The sequence below is a fragment of the Scatophagus argus genome, chromosome 4 (assembly GCF_020382885.2).
Source record: "Scatophagus argus isolate fScaArg1 chromosome 4, fScaArg1.pri, whole genome shotgun sequence".
NCBI classification, from domain to species: Eukaryota; Metazoa; Chordata; class Actinopteri; family Scatophagidae; genus Scatophagus; species Scatophagus argus.
In genome coordinates this window covers 12,648,425-12,667,615 of record NC_058496.1, presented here as the reverse complement: position 1 = coordinate 12,667,615, position 19,191 = coordinate 12,648,425, and the positions used below count along the sequence as shown (strand labels likewise).

Here is a 19,191-nt window from a genome sequence, read left to right as displayed (position 1 = left end):
ACGTAATCGGTATATCTGGAATGTGTTTCTTAGAGTTTTGGTCCGACTATACTGGTCCACATATATTCTGCTCCTCAGTCCACAGTGTGTGGCAGGTGCTCCAAGACAAACTCCCCACATGTGGAGATGCACTTGGAAAAGCAGGCGAACTGTTACAACGCATTAATTCAATGCTTTGAAATTCACACATATGAGACACCGAGGACTGAGAACTGAGTTGTTGTTTGCACAAAATAATAAGACTAAAATGGAGTTACATTTGGAAACAGAGCAGTAAATCCATTTTAGAATTCTGACATCTGTAATAAATCTCTCTGAGCTCCATGATGCCCTTCATCCCCAAACCCAATGGAAGACAGTGATGGCGATTCAACAGGGTCGGCTCAGTCTGAGTCCTCGTCATCCAAATACTCTTCAGCGTTGCTGTGTGTGCGGGTGACATCTGGGGGAAAAAAAAAAAAGTTTCACTGCTTACCATCTGCAAAATCTGTACGATATTGGTGACCAAATATTTATTAGCATATGTAGTTTTACATACTTTGTAATAAATGCCCTGACTCTCATTCATGCTTAACATTCTGGATGTGATGACTACATGCAGCTATGTGGTGAAGTACTACAAGTTAATTTAAGGACTAGAAATAACAGAAAGACTGTCTATAGTAAATGGTCCTTGAGTTTAATTGCTTCCTCATCTCTAATGCCTTTTTCTGACAAGGACTCGTTTGCAAACATGGGTGGAATCCTCTAAAATATCAGACGTAATCACATATTTTAAACTCTTCACACCAGACACAGAAACAGGAATTGGACATATAACAAGCCATTTTGTGGCAATCAATCATCATTTTTTATTTCTTTTTTAAAGAGCATCATATGCTCAGTCTGATGACTAACTTGACAACTTTTACACAGAATTATATATGATGACTTATGGCATTGACAAGGCTCAAAGATTATATCTGATTTTCTACCTATTTGCAAAAGTTTTTAAAATCAAGTATTTTTGTCTGGCGCCAAGAGTCAATCACAGTGGAGCGCTCATGTGAAAAGCATATTATATATTCTGTTGCCTGTCCTTGTAATACTGACACTGTATACTGTACTGCATGTATGGACGCTGCAATGCTGCCCCCTAGTGGCAGCTGTACTTACTGCTTCCCTGCTTCCTTTTGAGAAGTGAAGCACATTGGGCGTTGGTGGCCATATCCAGAGCCAGCTTATTCTCATTGTTCCTGATGTCTGTCCTTGGATCTGAAACACATATATTCACTCTGAAAAAAACTGTAAACTACAAACTGACACAAAGATACAACTATGTCTCGGTTATACCACATATTCTCATCAAATTAGTTTCATCAAATCTCTATGTTTTCCCTGCTCTCTTTCGAGATTCATCCAGATAAAGAAGACGCCCTGCTGGCCAACGTCTTTTTATAACAACACATAAGAGATGTGACAAAATACTCACTCTTGCTCAGCAACATTTCCACAATGTCAGAATAACCCTTCCAGGCAGCAGCGTGCAGAGCGGTGTCCCCAAGTTTATTCTGAAAGACAAAACATCATTACTGGCATTTACAAGGAAGTGGAGGAGGGAAGCTTTCACAAGGAAGTGACTGATTACCACTGAAGAAATTTTAAAGAAAACTGAAAATTGACAAATCTTGAGATAACGAGAAGCACCACAGAAAGAAAATCAACAGGACTTCTCGTCCTTGTGACTTCAGCTGAATAGGATACACCTCTTCATATCATCACTTATCCTATCTGGGTTTCTACTTCTTCCTGAAATCAGTTGAATGTAAGCCAAGGCTGCAGTTTGTTGGGTCTTGAATGTTCATTTCGCCATTCCATGTATTCCTAGCATGTCAAACTGTCTACGACATGCTAACATTAGTTCCGTTCCATGCATTCTCACTATGAGCAAACCTCACTGAAGGCTGCTTGGAACCGCCTCAGAAGTTGAAACACCTGAGTGGGTGGCATTAGTAGCACCTGTTCAATCTGAAAATCAATCGAAAGCTAATGATGTTTTACCCATGCAGGGCTCAAAATGCCAGAAATACACAACGGAAAACATAGAAGTGTGTTCGTAATAAGACGAAGCCTGGCTTGTGAGTCTCACAGTCACGTATCTCACCTGTTGGTTGACCTCGATATTGGACTGGCTTAGCAGCAGCTCCACCACATCTGATCCGTACAAAAAAAAAGAAGTGACAGAATGATTGATCAAGAAGTAATAACGTGTCCATCAACAAACATGCAGGGACAATGGAGGAACACAGAAAAACTGAACACTTTCATGGAGCAAGTTCCTGTTTTCGTGCACTTCACTTCTCATGTAAAACAAATCGATGTCCCAACTTTTAGGAATTTAACAGAGTTTAACTGCCAACAATACCCTAAATGTCAATTATCACTGTTGCCAGTCTGAAAAGTCAATGTGTTTCTTAAAAACCCATTCAAAAACTAAGCCTCAACATGCACCACCAACCAACTGTTGTTACCTTTATGTCCTCCGTGGCATCCCCAGTAGAGGGCAGTGTTTCCTGCCTTATCCAGGCCATTGATTCCAACCTTGTTCTCCACACATTCCCTCAGCCAGCTCAGATTACCTGTAAAATGTGCAAACACATGGAAACAGTGTAATAGCTCTTTGGCAGAAACAAAAAAAAAAAACATGTTATCAAGACCAGGGTTGCTTTTGTTGTCTCCAGAAAAGGAGAAGAAAAGGAAAGTGTCTCAGATTGAGGGGGAACGCTCCAAAGGGAAGAAGACTGATAAAATTCTGGACTGTAGAAAGTCGTCACACCTCGTTTGGCTGCTTCGTGCATTGGATTGTCGATGGATTCTGTCTGTTCAGCCACTAAAACAAACCACAACAAAAGCATTAGTGTAATATCTGAGACTCATAATCACAACGGACTAAAGTCAGTAAATAATACTTTGGTCAGCACCCGTACGAAATGAAAATCATTTCCGCTCAGTGTATATCGTCTGCTCACCATAGTTACTTGGAATTAGTCCCGTCCTTCCTCTGCACGTCCCCTTCCACCAATTGGAGTCACTCTGGGGACAATGACAGCGCAGAAATCCTTTTTTTTTTTTTTATTATTATTTTTAAATCAAATATCGCAGAAGCAAATGAGTTGAAACAAATGGGACAAAGTGACCAAAAAACAAATGCAGGGAAAACAGCAGTGAAATGAAAGAGGAAGAAGAGCTGCAAATTCTGAGTCAAACTAAACAGCACGTGAGGACTTGAGGATGGCAGCCAAATCTTTCTAAGGTTTTACTTACTGTGTCAGAAATGTACAAGAAGTCTCCTTCTTCAAAGTACAGCTCATCTGGCTGAAATAAAAAATAACATCATAAGACGTGTAGCTCAGGAAGTTTCACACATTCACTCTCTCCCCCCACTGAATCTTTCTTGGGACAAATTTAGCTTGTTTCAATCTGTGAGCTTTTCTTCAGGAAAATAAGTAGGATGATCATGTTCACAACCATCAGATTTGCACATTTTAAAAATCACTCATAAGTACAGTCTGCATGGCCAATTTTGTCTGTTTTTTTTTTTTTTTTTTTTTTTAAATCTTGCTCTTTTAGCCACGTTTGAATTTTGGTCCAGAACACCACCACTCGCTGCACTACGTCGCTGTCCCAAAATCTGTTGTCTCGTGCCTAAAATGCTCATGTGAAAAATGCTCATACGCATCGAAATCCATGTAAGAGGTGTGACAAAAGATTCACAATTCATCAACAATAACCAAACATTAGAAAAACATTTCTTCTTAAGAAAGAAGGAGCTCATACCGTTCTGGGGTCGAAGGTGTACAATGCTCTGAACACCTTGACTTGGCCTAGCAAACAGAAAACACACAGACTGCATGTTAGAAGGAGTATTCGGTGACGATTTGCGGCAAGTTAACCTCATCCCCTGTGTGCACTATGAGTGGTGAAAAGAGCACCTTGTGCTTGTAATCACGAAATCATAAACACTGAACTGAAACCACCCATGCAGCCACTTCACAGCGATGCAGAAAAAGCAGGTTAGTTTCACTACAACCCGATTGCCTGCAGGTGACTGCAACTTTAATGTGATATATTAGTCTCATACAAGAGCGAGAAATCAGGCATGTAATATCATTCATCATCATCCTCCTCCAGCTGAATATTAAACTGCCACAAGCTCACACAGCTCCTTCTGTCTGGTCTCGACTGCCTGCGTGCACTGTAACAACTCCGCCACAGCCAACAGCAATATGCATTTTTAGACCCTGTGCAAGTCTGTTGAGCCTGTTGTTAGTCCTGCGGCTGGAACGCTGCCAGAGGGGTCGTAGCCTTAGCTGACAGCCAAACTCATTCGTGCAGACCTACAAAAAAAGCTTATGGGAACTGTGACGTATTACACATTGACTTGTTTGATACATTTTTCTACCAACCACTGATTTGTTGGACTAAACAATGCCTGAGGGTATACATGTTTTGCACATAAACACAATGTTTACAAAACAACACCGGTTTATAAACAACGGGACTCAAATCTTGTTCAGCTCTCCTGCAAATGTGGTGTCATTCTTTGTCAGATTTGTAGATAAACATCATTTTAACGCTTCTTTCGGCTGACTTCCCTTCCAAAGACTTGTCTTGTTGATTTTATCCTGAATTTGTTTTGTAGATTTGTTTGTTTAATCCTGTTTATCTTTAAAACCAAACAATGAACACTGGAAGGAAATGTGCTTGTTCAGTACAGACCCAACAAAAATAACATCACCACCATGTTTATTTATTTACTGATTTATTTTTCAGTGAAAATGAAACCTGAAAATTACTACTCGCACTAAAATGGTGGTACTACTACTATCACTTACATTACTTCTTCCTGTGTAACCATGTGTATTTGTCTGTTCCCTGTTATACAATAAATAAAGATGCTGTTAACTTGTCAAGAGCTTCTTTCTTGGTAATAAGTTAAACGCATTTGATTCTGGATATAACAGGCTGAGCGAGTGTCTTTCGGTCCGCTTTAGTCGACAGGCCTTAATGTTGGACGGTCTGCGACTCCCCTCTGCTGTTACTCAGGGTCTCCATTTCGCTAACACACTGTCTCACTGTCTCCGAAATGCTGCACAAGTCCAGCTCTGTCCAACACAGCGAGCATGTCTACTCCGCAGGCCCAGTCATGTCGCTTACGACACACAAAGGCCTGTGCTGACTAGTCCACCCCTTCTCTGTGCCTTTTAAAGCCGCAGGCCCATACGAAGATTTTCTGTAGCTCAAAAGAGAAGCTGAAGCTCAGTGTGAGCAGAAGTTGTCAGTATATTTCATTTGCTTGTGGTGTTGTGATGACTCCCAGCTGTGTTATTTTATTGCAAAAGCAACTCTGACAGCTCCAGTCTTGCACCCACAGAAAAATGTGTCTGATCTCAACTCAAAAACCATCTAAGCCTCCCAAAATATGACACCAAGAGAACCATTAGTCCACCAACTGTAAAGTTCTGAATCAGATAATGCACACAGCTCTCAAGCCTTTTTTACCTTTTAAATTTTCAAACACAAAAACTGAAACCTACTCTTTTTGTAATTTAAAAAGCAACTCAACTCACAAGCGCGGTCCTGTGAAATCAGTGCACATGGCTCAGGGTGTATGCGGTCGTGCACCACTGAAAAAAGTTATCACAGCACATGTGTGATACCAAATATCCCTTCAAGCACCCACTGAAAAAAAAGGGTTTCATTTGACCTTTGCAGAGAAATACTCTGTCACAAACATCCATCAAAGGGACAAATACAAACCAGCAGCCATGAAACAAAGACAAATTAATTCAACATTATTTTAGATGGACCAAAACCATCCAACATGGACATGTGAACCAGGGGCATTCAGTTAATTCAGCCCCTGAATCCTGAGCCATTCAGGTTAACTTACACCTGCATTTCATGCTCACAAGCGAGTGCCTCCACGTGAATTACCGCATGCGTAAAGCCACATTAGTCACGTCTACGTGAGGCAATGACTTTGCCTAATTAGACTGATGGCTGACGCAGGCACACCAACCAGCCATCTGTCAAGACAGATGATCTCCCCTGCCATCACAGCCAGGTGAGGTGTCATGGAGCCGACTCACGAATAACCACGAAGGGCATGAATGATAATGACGTGTCCGTCGTTCATATGTTTTGTGCTAGCAGGCAAAACCTGATGCACGAATGTCTGCTGAAATGTGCCTGTGCGATTTCAAACCATGTTTTTGATTTTTCATGATTGTTTACGATTCACTAGGGAGCTCACGGGGGCTCACTGCTTTGACTTCAGATATGAAGATGATTCATTTTTGCTCCTCTTGATATGTGTGTATTTATTTATTTATTTATTTTTACACCTGCTATAACCTCTGGTGCTCAAAAACACACTCAGGAACCAATTTATTAAGTGCATCCAGCTAAGACTAATGTAGTCTAATACAACATCCCTATAACAAATCATAAAGTTTATGATGTTCAGGGCTTTTTTGTGTTGATTCAACTGTATCAGCCTGCAACAGCAGCCTCTAAATAGACCATAAAATCATTTTAATAATCCTCTAAAACAGTTTACTTAAATCATGGAGGGTAGAATTTATTGCAGCGCTGCGGACACAACGTGCACAAGAGTACAGGTTTAACAAGGCAACTGTCCTTTATTCACATTTGAAAAAACACGACTTGCACAAAAACCGCATGTGAGTATTAGACATCCTTATCTCTGACTGAGCTACCAGAACAGCAGCACAGTGTGAGCTTGCAGGAAACAAGCCTGGTGTCGTCGATCGTGTAGCCTCATCCTCACCTCTTAACCTAGCAAGCTCTCCTTGCATGAGTGATGGAAATAGGGAAGTCGCAGAAGGCCTGCAGCTGAGAGCTGGATCTCCCTGTCAGTCAGCAGTGAAGGCACGAAGACACATCTACCAACTCTACTGCAGTCTTGGCCCAGTCAGTAACAACGGATGTTATTAATCGGAGTTCATGAGCTTACTTTCCATTTGGTGATGGATGTTTCAAAGACAGGCGACAGAAATCAATCGACCTCACTAACTGAGCGTTCACTCCCCGCCCATTAAGCTCACACCGCCAACTAGGTGTGTTGCTCTCGTAAGAGAGAAGGCTTTAGTTTTGGCTAAATTTAAACAGCAAATGTTCATAGTGCTGGTCTTACCTGGTTTGGCCGGCTTGGGAGGAGGCTTCGACATCTGAAAGGATCGGATATAAAATAAAACGAATAGCGAGGTGTGGTCTTTCAGCCAGGAACGCCACTAGACTGTGAGCACTTTGCTACCACTGACAATGAGGAAGTGCACTTGCACTAAGAGACGCGGAAAAGTTTGGTTGCGCATGCGCAGAACTAAAAGTGCTTCTTCTAAATTTGGCAGGTTTTTTCCACGAAAATCATGAATGTTCTGTAGACATCAGCATATTGCATAATATTGACTTTATTTTTACCTTATCTGATTATTCATCAAGATTTCTTCATTTATTTCTATTAATGATTTTACATGTTTTAATTTACGTATTCTAGCCCTAACCCTATTTAAACAAATGTGTTGATAGTGTTTTTTTTTATTACTAATTATATAGTATTTGTGATTTAATTTAATTGTACTTAATTCTACATTTTTTATTTTATTTTGAACCATTTTTTCTTTTGCTGTTATAATTTTACACATAACTTAGGCTACCTTACATAACTTTTTGAAATGTTCTGACATTTACTTCAACATAAACTTCCTGCCCATTTAATTTAATTGTATTTATTTATTTAATTTTATTTAAAATTGCTTGTATTTTACAGTGTGTTCATTCAGTAACCCTTTTTTTTAGCTTTATGGTTTGTTTTTGATAGAACAGACCTTAACTTTTTTTCTCTCTCTTTGCAATGACGTAGCAGCTCCATCAGCGAATCACGAGCGTCCAATAGCGGAAAAGTGTGGCGAGCAGATCCGTGGTGCAGAGTTGCTGCACCTCTAACCACTCCTGTGTTTCAGCAAAGTCTTTATATGGACTGTTAATTCATTTGCTGTTACCTGTTTTATATATCAAAAACGCCACCAGAAGCTGAAATGAAGACACTAGTTGTAGGAGTTGGCGGGTAAGTAAGTGCGGAGGATTGTGAACATTATTGTGTTGCTGTGTTGACCTTATCACTAACACATGTCCGTTATTGTTCTCCTTGGGTCATTTTCCTCCAGATTGCCAACTGGACTTCAGATAGCATTTTGAGTACACTTTCTTTGTGCAAACACGGGTTTCTATAATCACTTTTAAATTATTTGACAACTTTAACTTTAACAACAAGATTCAGATTCTCAAGTGCTTTTTGGTGGTTTATTGTGGGAGTGACAAGACAACAGGTCAGGGAAAGGCAATAGGAAATGCATTAGTCTAATATTATTAAATTATATTCTTGGGTAACATACATGGAGTGGGAGCATCAGGAACACCATCAGGTCCGACATGTGACAACCATGTGGCAACAAAGACTGATAAGAATTGGCTGCTTCACGGGGGGAAAAATCGCATGTGTCTCTGTATTAATGTGCTGAGATCTTCTTCTTTCTGACATCAATTCACTGCACAGACATGTCGATAAGTGTTAGTAAATAAATAAGGGTTTATAGGAGTGTTTTAAGGTAAATAGGCACACACAAATGCCTGATATTACAATTGTTTTCTTTGCATTGATAGTTCGTAAATGCAAAACATTCAGCAGGAGTGACACACAGATATTTTCAATATTTTCTGATGTCAGATCGCGTGATGCACATCCAGGATCAGGAGGGTCTGCAAAGTGTGCAAGAATTCTTTGCTGTCTTTTGCAGTATTTTCTAATAGGACATGTTGTTTTCAAATAAGAACTTATCAGGGTGATGGCAGTGTTTCACTGACCTCTCTGGCCGAAAGTGTGTTGCACTTCGAACCACGTACAACAGTTGTGTCACACTGTACTGATCACAGTCTGACTGATACTGGATTTTTGAGGCTGATACAATAAGATAAGATAAGATAATATAATCCTTTATTAGTCCCATAACTGGCGAATTACAGTATTACAGCAGCAAACAGGATAAAATGGGTGCAAAGCATGCAAGGATAAGGGAAGGATGTGCATTCAGAAGGAATAAATACACAGGAAACAAGTACCTGCAGCTGCACACAGTACAGAAAAGAAAAAGACTATTTACACTAGAGTCCCTCAAGTTATGATTAGTAATAGTAGTAATGTTGATATTCATAACATTACAATAACGCTGACATTGTTAGTTTGTAGTCCTTTTTTTCTTTTAGATAGCATAAGCGCTGTTTTCACAAGGTTCCTATAAATTTGTTTTATTAAAATAGTTTTGTCGAAACTATGTGCTTGCAGGATATTTTACAGTAAGTGTGTGTGTGAGATGAGCCATTCTCGATGTGACGCATCAGCATGGCTGATTTCTCAGCAAGGCTCTAATACTTCAACATCAGCTATCACAGCAACAGGAACGGGTCAAGTTAAACCACCAGAGGGCAGACAAAACAAAATTTTACCTGAAGACACTCAAGCTAAATTTCTTTAAAGATTATTGTTTACCTGAGCTAGGTAGCTGTCTCCATCAAGGTAGATAGTCTATTATTATCTATAAGGAGGTGAGTAAAGGTAACAAATTCAGTGCTGTTTGTGCAGCTTTAAAATGTTCTCAGTCATTTGTACTGTTTGTCTTTCAGGATGACCAACGGAGGAAAATCTACTCTTTCTGGGAGTTTACACCAGCAGATACCCAACAGCTGCATCATCGCACAGGATTCATATTTTAAGGTAGAGTGTGAGGCTTTCTTTAAGTCATGCCAGTGTTACACTATTGTAGATATGCTAGAAGTCTGAGTGCTTGAGTGATCACAGTGGATGCTCTTCTCTTCAGGATGAGTCTGTGGTACCAGAGGACAACAATGGCTTTAAGCAATATGACAGTAAGGACACTACAGAAAAACAAGTCCTCCTTAAATACAGTAATACTGTTTAAAAGCAGCTATTATACTGTGGGTATAATTCCACATTCCCATTCCACACCAAACTTCATTGAGCCAAACACACACAGTTTGATCATCATCACCTTCATGCTGGGAAGTAAAAATGTGTGGACAATTTACAAATAACCAATCCGAACAACTTAAAACACGTTAGGGCTGGAACAAATTGTTATTTTAATTATCTGTTGTTCATTTTTTAATTGTTTTGTCAGTTATCAGACTTGCACATGCGCCTTTGTCACTGCGTTCTGTTTTAAGCGCTTGACGCTCTGCACATGGACACGATGGTGAGCGACGTTGACTTGTGGCGAAAAGATCCCGAGTCTTTCCTGAGGCAGCGAGGCCTGAACCCAGAGCCCACAACACCATCAGATGACAAGCAGGTGTTTGTGCTGATAGTCGAAGGCTTCCTCATTTTCAACTACAGGTACACAAGGGAGGCTTCAGTGGAGTTACTCTGTTATAATTTCAGCATATAAAACCTGAAATAATGAACACTGTCTCTGTTTTCCTCTTAATTACGTAGCTCTTTCATAAGCCTTTAAATGAAAGCAGCCAAGGACTTATTGTTCTCTGAGGGTTTGTTCAATGATATGAAAACCTGTCTCTGACTAATAATAATGGTGATATGATGTTCCATGTAATAATGCTGTAACTCTGATGGATTTGTCCTGCTTTTTCTTCCCAGGCCTCTGAATGAGCAAATTGACAAAAGATACTTCATGGAAATACCCTATGAAGTCTGCAAGAGGAGACGAAGGTGATTCAGATTTTTTTAATCAGAAATTCTGTTTGCAGGTTGAGCGTTTGACCACTTAGTAAATGTTGTTTCTGTTTCAAGACAAAAATAAATGTGCCCCTTCATGTTCTGATCACTCTTTGCTGTCTTTGATTGACAGTTCGAGGGTCTACACTCCTCCCGATCCTCCCGACTACTTTGATGGGTATGTGTGGCCAATGTACCTGAAAAACCGACAGGAGATGGAGAGCATGGTGTCCGGTATTGGTAAGTGTCCAGTCAGAGCTGCCATGTGTACAGTATGTGATGCTGATGGAATAAAGAAAATGATTTATCGGAGAAGTTATGGTATTTATGTTTTTGAGACCTCAAAAATCATGATGAATATTGCAGCTATTATCAGTGTAGCAGTGCTAATGTACTGATGATCTACATCCATGTGTTTATCTGTTTTTTTGTTGTTGTTGCTTTTTTCCAGCATATCTGGATGGACTAAAGCCAAAGGAAGAGCTGCTGGCTGCTGTGTGTAAAGATGTTTATGAGGGAATAGAAAGGCTCAGAGGTGAGCTGCAGTTATGATATCATGTGGTTAAGACTTGTGTTGGGAATCTCTGCCGTAAAAACAGTAAGTTTTAAGACAACAGTAAGACAACATATCATCTTTCCAGGGAGACGCTTCCTTTAGCTTTGCAAAATGCATTGGTGATAACAGTATACATCCACAGCACACTCTCAAATCAAGTGTTTTTCAGTGGGCAGACTGACACTGCTTCCTTAACACATGCTAGAATTAGTATGGAGTTTTGTACTGGGATATAGTTGCCTTTAGATAATATTTTTAGAAAAATGTTGAAACCTCGCATAATTCTGCAAATACATACCTCTTTCAGTTTACCAGATCTTAGATGAAGCCAGACAGTTGCAAACAATATTAAACAAGATATTGACATATTATAGAATTCGAAATTTTGATGCCATTATGGAAAAACTAAACTTTGAACTAAGCCTTCAAAACCTTTTAGTTTACTGTCTTATATTCACATTTTAACAGAATTACTAATTTTATTAATTAGTAATTATAATTTAATTTTGTGTGTATTTTGTTTTCAGAGAAAGACTGAAATCTCCAGTTTTATTTATTTACCTTTTGAAGACTGCTGCTCCGATGGATGTCAGGAAAGTTATTTTCTTTTGGATTGGCTGATTGGCTGAAAGGAACAAATCGAGTGTGTCTGTAGTGTTGTTTGAAAATGCTCGTGTCTGTTTAATGTCGACAATAGGTAGTAATATTGCTGAAAGGAGTTTTTAAACAACTATGGAGGCATCACATTGACCCCCAGGGTCTTTGGCATTACAGCAGTGGACAGTATTTTAAAGTTAGGCACAGTCACATGATGGAATATCTTACAGCGATTTCTCTCTCAGTCTGTTGTTTTTTTTAATAATGTATGGAGCATTTTGAACCAAAAGTCTCTTTTTCTATGTACCCAAATATGTACGTATACATATAGCTCTAACTCATGCTGTAACTGCAGATAACAAAATACTTAAAGTGTGCCTAATAAAAGATCAGTTTTAAGTACTTTCTCACTCATGTTTGGATATTAAAAATATTATTCAGTGCTCATTGCAAACTGTGCTTTTGTGAGCAGATTGCTTTGTCTAACGTGATTTGTGAAAGCCTTTTTGGATCCATTAGAGGCAATTTGTCTTCACTTGGGGGAGTCAAGTCTGACACTCTAGCTGGAAACAGACTTCTCACATATCTGAATTCAAAGCTCCTTTAAACTGTGATTATCAGCAAATGATAACAAAAGAATCGCCACACCAAAGAGTCACTTTTTAACACTTACGATGAACCAGTCATTTATTATTATGAAACTGATTAAATTTCAACTATTTGTGTAATTGCCATCCAGTCTATATCTTTTTGTAAATGTGAGAGGAAACCTGAATTGAAGGCCACATTTTGACCCTCCAACCCCAGGAAACACCCTGTGTGCAGTGTTCACCCTGTCGACTGTAAGTGAGGCAGTTTCTCACTTTGTCCAGTTTGTAAACCAGCCTTGTGCAATTGTTTGTGGTCATTTTATATATGTAGGGAATGAAGGCAGAGGGGGGGTGAAGAGTTTAAATGTTGCGCAATCCCAGCAGCGACTGGTGCAGTGTGGAGGTTTTTACCGCCACCTGTTTTAGCATGTGGTTGTGTTGTCGGCTCTGGTGCTCTACATGGACGAACACACAATGCATGACCACATCGGTGACTTAATGCACATTTCTGCTGATTCAAGTCCACTGATGCATCTGGTTTAGCTTGAAAATGGAAACGGACCGTTAAGCAGCAATTTCCTGCCAAATATAATCATGAAACTTCTCCATCAGCCCGCAAAAAACCCTGTCACATTTTATTTGTTTCACATGGTAATTTAAGTTTGACTTGCTCGCTGTCAGCATAATCTTTTCAAGTCATCTGTGTACTATTCCATTTATACAAAGGCTTTGGGAGATTTTTAACCCGTCTGTATCCAATACCCTCATTTCTCATCTGTCTTTCTTTCTTTTTGATTATAATTTTACACTCTTCATAAAACCATAAGACCATTAAACCACAGACAAAATAATCTTAGCTCGAGCTAGCCACTTAGCTTAGCTTTCAACAACATGTCAAGGTCTTCATCAGTGGATGGCACTGTTGTCTCTGTACAGTAAATTCATTGCTTTCAGTGTTTTGTTTTGTTTTTTAAAGAAGGCATTGCACTGTGAGAGGTCATTGTGCTGCAAAGTTTCTCAGAAATGTTTACACAGCATTATTGGAGAGAAAAAAAAAGTTTATTCATTCATTTATTAAAACTGGACAGAATGCGTTGCAGTGACTATGAGGTTTAAGGAGCGTTTGTCAGCAGTACCTGGCTTCAGTACAAAGTCTGCCTGCCTCTGCTGTGAACTTCCTCTCTTTCGGATCCTATAAACAGAAACCTGCTTTCATGGTCAGACTGAAACCTGGTTGACAGTGTGATCCAAGAGCTGCCTTTTTAATTTTTCTGCGAACTATATTGCAAAACATTATTTCCCACCACACAAAAGGATAAGAATTTTAGCAAAAAGTCCGTGCTGTCAGCGGCATATTTATGTTTACATCAGCAAATATCTGGTCTGACCGGCATGTGCAGTTGAGGAGTCATCATCATGTAGGCTAAACCTGGGCATTCCTCACTTCCCTGTATGATGAGATCCTTTTCTGCCTTGACGTATTTAAGTCTGCTGCTGCTTCTTTCATCGATCAAAGCCTCTCTGACAGCCTCATGCATTTTTAATTGCCAAATTAAGCTTGGCTTGATCACTATTATTAAACGAACAAGGTGAAAAGATGGCCATCACGGGATTTTCAGCATACGTGTGTTTGCTTATTGCAGGCTGCTTCTGTTGCAGCAAAGCTATGCCGACGAAACTCAAGCAGGAGGCTGTGAACGACAGACCTGTGATCGGTGAGTGAAATACTGCTGCTTCTACTTCTATTGCAAACGTGAAAACAGACAAAGAAGCGCTTAGGTGATGCATTTAAAATGCAAAGTGTAATCACGGCTGCAGTGTTTTTGTCCCGCAGGTGTTTTGACTCAGATAGTTTCAGATGAAGTTCTGAAACCATTCGGGAGGACCTTCATTCCTGCCTCCTATGTGAAGTACATGGAGTCTGGAGGCAGCAGGGTGATGCCTATCAGGTTGGTTTAGCCTTCTAATGTTGTCTCATGCATGTGAGGAGATGTTTTTTCTCCCCCCCCCCCTCTCTCTCTCTCTCTCCCTCCCTCCCTTCCTCCCCCTCTCTCTCGCTATGTAAATATACTGTTAATATGCGCTGCTTTTGTGGTATAAGAAGAAGTTGACTTTTGTGCCACCTTGTTTCTTTGTGTGCCCCCCCGTGTGGTCTTCAGGGTTGTCGAAAGCAGTCAGAAATATCGATACTTTTTCAAAAACAATAACATTACCCAGTGCGAGTCCTTATAGCATTTCATGGTAGACTGGTAACCATAAAGTAACAGATCACAAACCAGATTTTCAACTCAAGATATTAACATTATTACATATGCGATGTGTTCAAGAACCTTTCTCTGCACCAGCAATGAAAAATTATTCTTTTTTTTTTTTTTTTTTTTTTTTTTACCGTTTTTCTTTTCGTCGTCGAAAGAGATATCGAGTATCGTTTTTATACCACTATTGTATCTAATTTTAAACTTATCGTGACCACCCTAATGTTTGCTGGGCTGTCTAAACAGCAAAAAAACCCCAAAAAACAAATGATTTAGTGATGAAGCTTTCTCTGGTCTTGTGTTCCTCAGGCTGACTCTTAGTGCGGCTGAATATGAAACGATCTTCAGGCAGATAAATGGGTGAGCGTCAAATCTTTCATAAACACACTAAATGTGTTTTCTCTCAGTCCCAGCGACCTCACTGTGTGTTGTCTGTTTAGTTTGCTTCTCATCGGGGGAGCCGCAGATCTTGAGACGTCAGACTTTGCCAGGGTGGCCAAGATTTTTTACACACTCGCTCGGGCGGTTTGTACAAAACAAAATTATTATTTCACTGTTCTTCCTGTCTGTCACAGAGTCCCTCCCTGTCTCTCTCTCTCAACCTGTCTAACTATCTATGTATCTTATACTGTTCTTGCACCTGTATACCTGTATACATATATTATTATAATTATAAAATATTTTCATTGAATAAGACATTTTCGCAGCATTTCAGAGTGAGCTCTGTTTTATGAGCTCAATAAGCTCATAAAACGTAGGCCCAATGAAGTTTACACCAGTTGACAGCATGCAAAGCAGTTTAGCGAGCTTCAGTGCTGAAACACTTTCTACTATGAATCCATCAGTAATTTAACACTTCAAAAGGAGTCAGTCTTTGCACTGAGGACTAATATATTTAATATTAAAGTGGAGTATATTGTTAATATCGAAGTACTTTTACATGCATACGATTTGAAATCAGGACACGCTGGCTTTTGTCCCAGTGTTGTAAAGAGTCATTGCCGCAGTATTGTTTTACTGTGTCAGGCATAACATGCTAAAATTGTGTGATTGTGTGCTGTGTGTGTTACAGGCCAATGATGCAGGTGACTTCTTCCCCATCTGGGGTACATGCATGGGCATGCAGCTGCTGACTGTGCTGGTGGCCGGTGAAAACCTGCTGACGAACACCACGGCTGAGAACATAGCCATGCCCCTCAACCTGACCACAGGTTACAGCTTACTGCTTCATTCTCTTTTATTTTTTATATTTTAAGTTTCGTTTTTCAGTTTACATTTTGGATTCAGGAAAGATGTTGGAAATAGGTATGCGATGGACTTTCTCGCAACACTTTCTGGAAAAGCGTGTGTACTGAATTGTACCACTTGATGTCAGCAGAAGCAAGTTTCAAATCAGAGGGTGATTTTGTCCACAAAATCAAATAAATGTGCCAAAGTCAGCAAATTATTTTTCAGCAAGAACTTTTAAGTTAAGTTAGGATGTTTAAATAAGTTGATTTATTTAGCCCTCCACCTGTCTCCCATCAGAGGCCACCTCCAGTAGGATGTTCGAGGGTTTCCCCAGCGAACTTATGATGGCTTTGAGCCAAGAGCCTCTGACTGGAAACTTTCATCACTATGGACTTACAGTAAAGGTATAATAAATCCATCTGGGTGCTTAGCAGTGTCATTGTATGTTTCACTTCCCCTCTGGGTTTTGTCTTGTTAGTTCACAGAGAAATAAAATCAGAGATAAGCATCCAATCATTTCATCATTAACAAACGTGTTTTCCAGTTTTCCTGTTATGCAGGACTGAAACTCTAGATTGAACACAACCTTCATGTGACAAGAAGTTCCAACACTGCATCAATCTGCTTCTATAGCATCTCTTAAACATTGCTTGCAAAAAAACAAACAAACAAACAAAGACTTCGCAAACTGTATGGTTGATCAAGGTTCACAGGTTCAGGCTAACAGTGTGGCAGTTGGTTTGTAGTTTGATTAATTAAATCCTTTAAGTTTCAGCTTAGAGGAATTTCATTTCTCATATTCCTAAATCAACAACCTATTCATTACTAAAGATAATAAAGAATAGAAATAATATAAAGTGTCCCTGCGTCATCAGAGACCACAAGCACGCGTGCTTTTCATAATTTTCATAATAATTTTCATAATTAAAAACTATAATATTATGTAAAATGTTGCGTCTTAAAATAATAATAAAAGGTTATAAACATATAAATAATAACTATTAGGTGTACTAATAGGTCAAATGTTCTTACAGACCTTCCAGGAAAATGAGATGCTGCAGAATTTCTTCTCCATCCTGTCTACAAATATTGCTGAGAATGGAGCCCACTTTGTCTCAACCATAGAAGGTTACAGGTTTAATTTTCTGTTAATTTAACAAACGTAATCACTGCTCTCCAACGTAGTTGAGTTGTAACAACAGCATTGTGTCTGTGTCAGGTAAGAGATATCCCTTCTATGGAACACAGTGGCACCCTGAGGTGAATCGTTTTCAGTGGAACAGAAAGCTGAACTTTCCTCACTCCCGTCACGCCATTCAGTTGTCCTCTCTGCTGGCTGAGTTTTTCTCCAATGAAGGTGAGATGACAATCACATGTTACCAACCATAAGAATCACCTTTAGTCACATTAGGTATTTAGCAAAGTTGCGGGCTGTGACGATATAGAGTGTGAGGCAATATGTCAACTGTCAAGAGATTTTGTCATTCTGTTAATACCGAGGTACCAAAAACATGCACATTAGGGTCATTGGCTACACTACATTGCCCCTAGGTGTGAGTGTGAAAGTGTGTGGTTGTCTGTCTTTGTGTGTTGGCCCAGCTCCAACTGATAACTGATATTAAAGATATATGCATGCCAAGGTACCCCTGCATATGCAACTAAAAAACAGTTTTGATCAGGAAAGTGTCATTATTGACAGGTCTATTGGACAAAATGATGACAAAAAAAGAAAATAGAAATTATATTCATTTTTCTTTCATATTTTAGGCAGGCTCTACTCTTTTATCAGCCTTGTCCAGAGAAAGAGTAGCTGTAAAAACTGCATATGGAAATATATTTTCCAGAATATCCACTATATAATGATATGTATGTTACAAAATAAATTTATCCAACACCTGAGATCCATGGAAATGTTAATTCAGCAATGATAGACAAGAGAGAGATTAACAGGAAAACAGACTAATAATTAAAAGATGCTGTTGGGGAAATCACATTAAAATTCTGTGTAATTAGACCCAAAATAATGCAGATATTACATTTCAAACTTCTACGTGCATCAGCACAATTTCCCCATGCAGGTGATTCATCTGTTCTTAATCACACACATCTCACTTCTGCTTTGTTTAGGAAGGAGAAGTTTACACCACTTCGACAATCCTGAGGAAGAGGACTCGTCACTGATTTACAGCTACACGCCTGTCTATGCTGCAAACTTCACAGGATATGAGCAGCTCTACTTCTTCTGAGCCTTTGAACGATCCATTTCATCCACTTGTGTGCTGATTCAAAGAGGCACATCATCGCACTGTGTAGAGGTTTCTGCACCAGCACTTTGTTGTTTTAGGCAGGACATTCATGTGCTGTTATTCCTATTAAAGTACTTACTTGCATCTGGATGGATCATTAAGGGAGAGGCAGTGTGTCGGTGTGTTTTTTCATGGAGGTCATTTTGTCCACTGAGTAGCTCATAGTGAAGGTCATGTCCTCTGTCTTTTTTTAGGAGTTTGAATACACTCTGAGGTGTTTACATTCAACATTTGTTAGATATTCTTTACAGGCCACTAACAGATTATTTTTAAGACTCATTATAATCAAGTTTGACTAAATATAAGCCAACAAAGAGGTAAAGGATGTGACCAAACTGTTTTGGAGCTTTCAGTCATACCACATGATGTTCATCAGCAAATGAATTGTCCTGGAATTAGACATTCAAATTTCCTTTTTTTTTTCAATATTTTATTTATTTATTTATTTTTTGTACCAAAGCTGAAGTTGAACTTTCACTGTTGACCTTGGAGCCAGCAGTATACCAAACAATCTCACCATGTCAGCTCAGTATTTTCAACGTCACAATGTCAAATGAATGTAATTCATGACTGACTGGGCAAAACAGGCAGCTGCCCTGTAACCAGCTTGGGTCCCAGGTCCTTATAAAGTCCAAAGACCTTCAGGTTTATTATGGGGCAATTAGTTTGCAGTAATTTGCTATTTTTTTTGGAAATAGTGTTTGCTCCACTGGTGCACAATATGAAAATGATTTGAAAATTAAGTATTAAGTGTGAAAGTTTATTCTAAACCTTGGAAACAGAAGTTACAAAAAAATATTTTCAACTGCAGCTCAAATCGATTTACCAGTTGTTATCTTCTTGTTTG

General features: G+C 39.3%; 3 protein-coding genes across 3 annotated transcripts; 2 read left to right on the top strand and 1 right to left on the bottom strand.

Moving 5' to 3' along the window:
- Window positions 1-244: 244 nt before the first annotated feature.
- On the bottom strand, window positions 245-7,360 carry ostf1 (osteoclast stimulating factor 1). The gene is made up of 10 exons (XM_046387804.1): window positions 7,199-7,360; window positions 3,817-3,863; window positions 3,304-3,354; window positions 3,009-3,072; window positions 2,816-2,869; window positions 2,511-2,618; window positions 2,144-2,193; window positions 1,472-1,550; window positions 1,156-1,254; window positions 245-442 (listed from the first exon to the last, which is right to left on the bottom strand). The coding sequence occupies exons 1-10, from the start codon at window positions 7,230-7,232 to the stop codon at window positions 384-386; spliced, it is 645 nt and encodes a 214-aa protein (XP_046243760.1). The 5' UTR covers window positions 7,233-7,360; the 3' UTR covers window positions 245-383.
- A 564-nt stretch (window positions 7,361-7,924) lies between these two features.
- On the top strand, window positions 7,925-12,362 carry nmrk1 (nicotinamide riboside kinase 1). The gene is made up of 8 exons (XM_046387805.1): window positions 7,925-8,128; window positions 9,742-9,832; window positions 9,936-9,984; window positions 10,303-10,471; window positions 10,733-10,804; window positions 10,944-11,050; window positions 11,262-11,345; window positions 11,894-12,362. The coding sequence occupies exons 1-8, from the start codon at window positions 8,100-8,102 to the stop codon at window positions 11,902-11,904; spliced, it is 612 nt and encodes a 203-aa protein (XP_046243761.1). The 5' UTR covers window positions 7,925-8,099; the 3' UTR covers window positions 11,905-12,362.
- Window positions 12,363-13,659: 1,297 nt separating this feature from the next.
- LOC124058490 (gamma-glutamyl hydrolase) lies at window positions 13,660-18,428 on the top strand. Its single transcript, XM_046387803.1, has 9 exons — window positions 13,660-14,268; window positions 14,388-14,502; window positions 15,118-15,168; window positions 15,249-15,333; window positions 15,881-16,019; window positions 16,336-16,442; window positions 17,073-17,166; window positions 17,258-17,395; window positions 18,166-18,428. The coding sequence occupies exons 1-9, from the start codon at window positions 14,151-14,153 to the stop codon at window positions 18,282-18,284; spliced, it is 966 nt and encodes a 321-aa protein (XP_046243759.1). The 5' UTR covers window positions 13,660-14,150; the 3' UTR covers window positions 18,285-18,428.
- Window positions 18,429-19,191: the final 763 nt, after the last annotated feature.

Coding starts and splice junctions, on each gene's coding strand:
- ostf1 (XM_046387804.1), bottom strand. CDS start 7,232: ATGTCGAAGCCTCCTCCCAAGCCGGCCAAACCAG. Junction 2,194..2,510: donor ATGCCACGGAGGACATAAAG/GTAACAACAGTT, acceptor TGTACGGATCAG/ATGTGGTGGAGCTGCTGCTA. Junction 443..1,155: donor CAAAAGGAAGCAGGGAAGCA/GTAAGTACAGCT, acceptor TTTTTCCCCCAG/ATGTCACCCGCACACACAGC.
- nmrk1 (XM_046387805.1), top strand. CDS start 8,100: ATGAAGACACTAGTTGTAGGAGTTGGCGG. Junction 8,129..9,741: donor CTAGTTGTAGGAGTTGGCGG/GTAAGTAAGTGC, acceptor TTTGTCTTTCAG/GATGACCAACGGAGGAAAAT. Junction 9,985..10,302: donor TGGCTTTAAGCAATATGACA/GTAAGGACACTA, acceptor TTCTGTTTTAAG/CGCTTGACGCTCTGCACATG.
- LOC124058490 (XM_046387803.1), top strand. CDS start 14,151: ATGGCCATCACGGGATTTTCAGCATACGTGTGTTTGCTTATTGCAGGC. Junction 14,503..15,117: donor AGCAGGGTGATGCCTATCAG/GTTGGTTTAGCC, acceptor TGTGTTCCTCAG/GCTGACTCTTAGTGCGGCTG. Junction 16,020..16,335: donor GCCCCTCAACCTGACCACAG/GTTACAGCTTAC, acceptor GTCTCCCATCAG/AGGCCACCTCCAGTAGGATG.